This window comes from Apium graveolens, chromosome 5 (genome assembly GCF_009905375.1).
Source record: "Apium graveolens cultivar Ventura chromosome 5, ASM990537v1, whole genome shotgun sequence".
Lineage (NCBI taxonomy): Eukaryota > Viridiplantae > Streptophyta > Magnoliopsida > Apiales > Apiaceae > Apium > Apium graveolens.
Genome location: NC_133651.1, coordinates 3,435,012 through 3,441,220, shown reverse-complemented (window position 1 = coordinate 3,441,220; position 6,209 = coordinate 3,435,012). Strand labels below are relative to the sequence as shown.

Sequence of the window (6,209 nt, the reverse complement as noted above, 5' to 3'; positions counted from 1 at the left end):
TATATATATTAGTGGTACAACTAAAATTTCATATCAACATAATTTTATTTGTTTTACCATTTTAACAGTCAACCCGATGTTTGACTACTACATCTAACTAGTATTCAATCATGATTGGTGTCTCCATTATTTTAAAAATATTTTTCAACGATCCAACCATATGGATGTCAATAGGTATATATATTAGTGATATAACCAAAATTTCATATGAAAATAAGTTTATTTGGTTTGCCATCTTAACAGTCAAACATCATTTTGACTAGTACAACTAACTAATGTTTAATCCTGAATCAGTGTTTCGATTATTTTAAAAATATTTTTCAACGATCCAACCATATAGATGTCAATAGATATATATATTAGTGATGTAACCAAAATTTCATATCAAAATAGTTTTATTTGGTTTGCCATTTTAACGGTCAAACATCATTTTGACTAGTACAGCTAACTAATGTTTAATCCTGAATTAGTGTTTCGATTATTTTAAAAATATTTTTCAACGATACAACCGTATGGATGTGCTAATTTACGAAGGAATCCGTCATAAATTATTATCTGCAAAAAAATTCAGAAAAGTCAAATTTACCGCCAAATTTTTGGGGAAAAAGTTAAATTTCCCTTTTTGATAACTTACGACGAATTTTAATTTCCGTCGTAAATTAGATGTTCCAATATTTTCCGTCACAAATATTTCGTCGCAACTTTAGATGAAATTTTATTTATTTAATTTCAAGTTAAATTTTTTTAAAAAAATATTTAACTTACGACGAAATGTTTAAATCGTCGCAATTTCAAATGATTTTTATTTTCCCGCCAAAAAATTGGGGAAAAAGTTAAATTTCCCTCTTTGATAACTTACGACGATTTTTAATTTCCGTCGTAAATTAGATGTTCCAATATTTTCCGTCGCAAATATTTCGTCGTAAATTTACATGAATTTTTTTGTTTATTTAATTTCAAGTTAAAATTTTAATAAAAATAATTAACTTACGACGAAATGTTTAAATCGTCGCAACTTCAAATAATTTTAATTTTTTTTAATCGTGTCGTGCATAATTTTATTAATAAAATACTAAACTTACGACGGTTTTGGATTTCGTCATAAATAAATACGACGTTTTACTTTTTTCCGTCGTAAGTTGGGCGCGCATTTTTTTCCGTCGTAAGTTGGCCGTCGTAATTGGCATATTTTGTTGTAGTGTATAGAATAGTGATGTTTGTCGAAAAATAATATATTTTGCATATTTTAAGCTATATTTTACTTGCAGAACATATATGAACTCTAAGGACTCCAATGAAATATAATACTCCATAGAATTTAACCCACGATATATAAATGTATATATATCAAGAATCAAACACTAACGTATGTTATGAAAATCAATCGATTTTTTGAAATTTGATGATAAATTGGTCAAAAATATTTGATCAATTCATTAAATTATCGATAAATTATCTAATTTTTTAAAATTTCACGATAGATTACAAATCGGTTCCAATTTCCGAAATTGACTATGGTTAACACTTAATAATATTTCCAATGAATTTAGAATAAAAAATTGATAAATCTGAGAAGGAATGGATGTAGCCTCACTCATGAGTAGCAGATGATGTGGTTTACGTCCAACTAAAAGCATCTCCAACCATCACTACCTGTTAGCTAAAAAGTCTATGTGACACATTTATATATATATTAGCTAAAAATGATACTTTTGTATTTAACTTTAATTTTCACATGATCAAATTGTCATCAGACCAGTTTGACTTTCAAACATTTCAACCTGATTATAAACTATATATCAACAAAATTTTGTTATATCTTATTTATAAAAGATACAAATTCCGAAATTCTTAGATATATTGTCAACCCTTAAATAACAACTAACACTCTAAATTACTGAACAAATTGAACAAATGTTTACTAGCTTGGGACCTTAAATATGTAAAAAATAATAATCATAAACTGCATATTTCCTCAGCTCTACATATCAATTTTGGCTGGCGTGGGAGGTGAAGTTCCTCCAGTAGTTGGCCTGCAAATAACAAGATGTTCTATTATTACAAGATTTTTATGATAATCAAACTAGTCCAGTGATGAGCATTTGTTAAGTAACCAAATCGTACGATACTTATTGGCCATTTTTATCATAATTTTAGAAAAAATGGCCCAAAATCTCACAATCCAGAAAATGGCCCTTTTTATCACTTGAAAACACATTTTTTATTTACGTTTTTTACAAAACGCATTTTTTATTTACATTAATTTTAATTTTAGAATATAAAATAAATTTAAAAAAAGTGAAATTTTGAAAACGCATCTAAAAGATGCGTTCATAGTGTAATCGTATGAAAAACATGCGTTTTCAAAATAAACAATGCATGAACAACATGCGTTATCTTCAAATTTTCTGCAAGCCCAGTTCGAGGCCCATTAAGAAAATCAACAATTTTAGTTATTTGATAAACGCAAGTTTTAGTTGCGTTTGTGTGTGATAGCAAGGGTCATTTGTTTAGTTTGTGAAATTTTGGACCATTTACTCCATAATTGTGAGATTAAGGGTCTTTTTTCCAAATATAATCAATACCAATATCAATACCGACAACAAATATTTAAATTAAACAAATGGGGTGGGAGGACTCGAACCCGAGTAACTCCCTAAACCGAACTCTGATATCATGTTAAGTAACCAACTCATCTAAAATTTTAAGGTAGGGGAAGACCCGAAACAGCATTATCTTTTTACTTGCAAATTGAGTACAGGTGAGAAGATATAAGCAAGCAAAACCAGAGTAAGGAACTTACAGGCCAACAAAGACTTTGAAAGAATCATAGATACTCCACTGCACTCCAGTAAGGCTTCCGATCATGAGTATACGCAGAGGAAGGCCACGAGTAAACAAACCCCATAATCCTAGCTTCTTTACGGCCTGTACAATGTCGTTTGTGCTGTTAGAGGAAGTCCTCAACGGGATCTTACATCATAGTTTAACAGGTAGTTTTATTACGTGCACAGAACAATATAGGAATGGCGCTTTCACATACAAACTACATGATATTTGTCTTGTTAGTTGATTTTTTGGTTTAAGAAGATGGTTTGAGGATATATATGAAACAATTAGAACAAACAGAATGTGCACAAGTAGGAATAATAACAGTTCACTCACATCACCAATTGTGACCCCTTGGGCATTATTGAGAAAAGACACCAGATTGTCAGCAGGGTGTGATACAACAGCACATAATACACCAGCTATATAACCACCGGCAAAGCTCACACCAAGCTGGAGAGGTTTGCTACACTGCTCCTTCGGTGTTGGGATTGCATGCTTGTACAGCAGCTCCACAATCGTCTCGTAAGATGTGAATTTCATCATGTTATCTGCAATATTTGGACAGGTTCTGATCATCAGCAATCATGTAGAGTTAACTATTGATGCAAAAATGTAGAGTTAAGTTAGTCAATCAGCTTACATGGAATTTGTCGTCCCCAAAGAGGACCAATGCCCTTGTAGAGCCTGAACAAGAAAAGACGTAAAATAAAAACATAAGAACACTTCAGAAGGTAAAGAAAAGAAACAGCAATCCGTAAGAATAGTGCTAGGTGTACAAAATTTTGAAAATGATGCCATACCCGCGAATGCCTTGAGATTTGACGATCTTTGGAAGACCATCAGACAAGCCCTTGGCAAAACTAGGTTGCGTCTGCACACGAACCTTAACAGCCTCAAAGGGACACAGAGCAATATCAGCAATAAATTCAGAAGATGCAGAGCCAGCCAGATAGATCAAAGTTTTGTACTTGGCAGCATACTCTGGACCAGCAATGTCTGAGTAGTATTTCTTGAAAAATTCATAAAATCCAAACTTGCAAGCACCCTGTGCACCATAACCTATCATGGTTGGCGCCCAACCCTTGTACAAGCCTTTGGCTCCTTGTTCCCTAAGCAAAACCGCGAAACCAGTTCTCGTGTTCTTGTACTTTGCAGGATCAACCTGAAGAATCGCAAGACTTTCAGATAAATAGAAACTAATATAAATCTTTAATAACTTAACAAATTTAAAAAAAAAATACAATTTTTCTTCGGAATTATGCAAAAGCCTCTCATTAGTCTTTAAGGTTAAAACCGAACGGCCAACAAAAAGTTGGTGCAGTGGTTGAACTCGTCCCCTTGTGAGAGATCAGGAGTTAAACTTAAACTCCCAGTCATTGCTAAAAAGCGAAAATCGGCATTATTCGGTAGAGTAACCTTTCAGCGATTAATCGGATAATCGGCGATTAATCGGATATTTTTAATAAAAGAGAGAAATAATTAATTTATTAATTAAATATATTCATTTAAGAAAAAATGTGCAATGATTAATCGGATTATAAAACGAATCGGCAGAGCATGTTGAAATGATTAATCGGGTAATTAACCGGTAAAATCGGTAATTTTTAGAACAGAGCTCCTGGTGTGTGAGTATGTAATTAATTAGAAAAAGAAAAGGTTAAAACCGAACCTGCATGTTGCACTTAACAACATCAATAGGAGTAATGGCGCCATGAGTAATAGAACAGCTTAAAATGCCTCCTGCTGCACCTACAGCATAAAAAGCAGGGGAGTACATCTCAATCTTACGTGCACCTTCGTGCGGAGATTGAACGAGGAACCTCCTCTTAGCACCTTCTCCATCATTATTAAACGAAACGAGCGGTGATGCTGCAGAACTAGCAGAATAATTCTGATTTTGATTTATGATCGAGTCTTTCAAATTATTAGACCCTGCACGTAACAAAGAAGACGAATATAGAAAACTGGGAATGATGTTATTCTGACGACTGCTATCCGAAAACGCCATTGAAATGCAATGCGCGCGTGTGTGTGTGTGTTTTGAAGCAGGGAAGTTCAATAAGGAATTCTTATATATATGAAGAAATCAAATATTTTGAACAAGCTGGTTCGAAAGAAAGAAGATGGTAATAACATGAGGTAGATAAGTCAAAAACAACATTGGACCGTGTACTAATCTATAACAACATATTTTTGGTACAGATGTCAACTGATTACGTGAGTTTGACTGGCGTGACTATGAAGGTTCTTGTAATGAAATTGCATTTGTTCTTTGAACTCGAATTAGAAAGTTCAGCAATCAGCACCTTCTAACATGTTTCTTATATGGTCAACTGGTCAACAGCCCCCCTCACCCAGAAAAGTAGCCTCCCATTTGGATCCAGTGCTATGTCAAAACAAATCTCAGTTCTTGTACAATTAGTTGAAAAGTACTTGTTTTGAAGTGGGCTAGCCCACAAAAGAAGGAACAAAAAGAAATGAACTTATGAGAAGTTGTAGATGGGCTGAATTATCACTTATTGATCCAAGCGCCAAGTGGTTAATGCAGTTTGCAGTTTTGTTACGCGGGACATGTCCAACAGTCGAGTGTCGGATTCAACAATATTTATTATTTTTACATGTTATTGGCCTAAAATAAATGACGGAGTGTTTCTAAATTCTAACCATGTACTAGTGTCATTCTGCTACATGTATTCGGGACAAAATAAAGAGTCTAATAGCATTTTCACAGAGATCTACTACACAAGGCTCTTTTCTAACTCTGCATTACTCTGAGCAACTCAGTCTAACTATATAGAACTTCACTTTGAATTAAAATTAATTTGTATGGTCAATAAAATTCATGGTTAAATATACTGCCCTTACTCCTTAATTTACTTACTAGTCCATTAAAAAATTTAATATGTAACTAGATACACCCCAAATTGATCCTATCAATGACTCTAGCTTGGTTGTGTTATGTTATTACTTAAATTTTGGAACATTTTGTGATTTGTAAAGTAGTATAAGAATTTTAAAGATAAGAAATACTAGAATCCCTAAAACGGTTCCCAAAATCGTTCCTGTATGATTAATTATCATTATTTTATTGGTTATTCCATAAGAATTGTCATAGAGGCGGCCTTAGTGTAAAAACATGGGTCTACAAATAAAAATACATCACGTATTATTCGGATACGTAGCATTGCTCTTTAAAGATTAAAAAAGACCATGAATGTAGGAGCTAATTTGCTTAGCAAATTCAGACAGGTCAAACTAGCTATATTCATCACCTAATCCATTTAGTAGGCTGATTTGCGGGATCTCCCAACTAATCAATTTTAGTGGAGCAGTTCACACTCTTGATAATATTTGTATTGTTTTTTATTAAATAGGGG

The 6,209-nt window shown here is 33.0% G+C and overlaps 1 protein-coding gene across 1 annotated transcript; it reads right to left on the bottom strand.

Annotated features, from left to right (window-relative positions):
- Positions 1–1,799: 1,799 nt before the first annotated feature.
- On the bottom strand, positions 1,800–4,922 carry LOC141723413 (mitochondrial phosphate carrier protein 3, mitochondrial-like). The gene is made up of 6 exons (XM_074525206.1): positions 4,502–4,922; positions 3,633–3,994; positions 3,473–3,516; positions 3,166–3,380; positions 2,804–2,928; positions 1,800–2,033 (listed from the first exon to the last, which is right to left on the bottom strand). Exons 1-6 carry the CDS (start codon positions 4,838–4,840, stop codon positions 1,982–1,984), a joined length of 1,137 nt encoding a protein of 378 aa, XP_074381307.1. The 5' UTR covers positions 4,841–4,922; the 3' UTR covers positions 1,800–1,981.
- Between the last annotated feature and the right edge of the window lie 1,287 nt (positions 4,923–6,209).

What these genes read in the sequence shown, in the direction of transcription:
- LOC141723413 (XM_074525206.1), bottom strand. Translation starts at nt 4,840, where the DNA reads ATGGCGTTTTCGGATAGCAGTCGTCAGAATAACATCATTCCCAGTTTT. An exon ending in TTGGGGACGACAAATTCCAT is followed by an intron (nt 3,381 to 3,472) that starts GTAAGCTGATTG and finishes CAAATATTGCAG; the next exon opens with ATAACATGATGAAATTCACA. An exon ending in TTCAAAGTCTTTGTTGGCCT is followed by an intron (nt 2,034 to 2,803) that starts GTAAGTTCCTTA and finishes TGTTATTTGCAG; the next exon opens with GCCAACTACTGGAGGAACTT.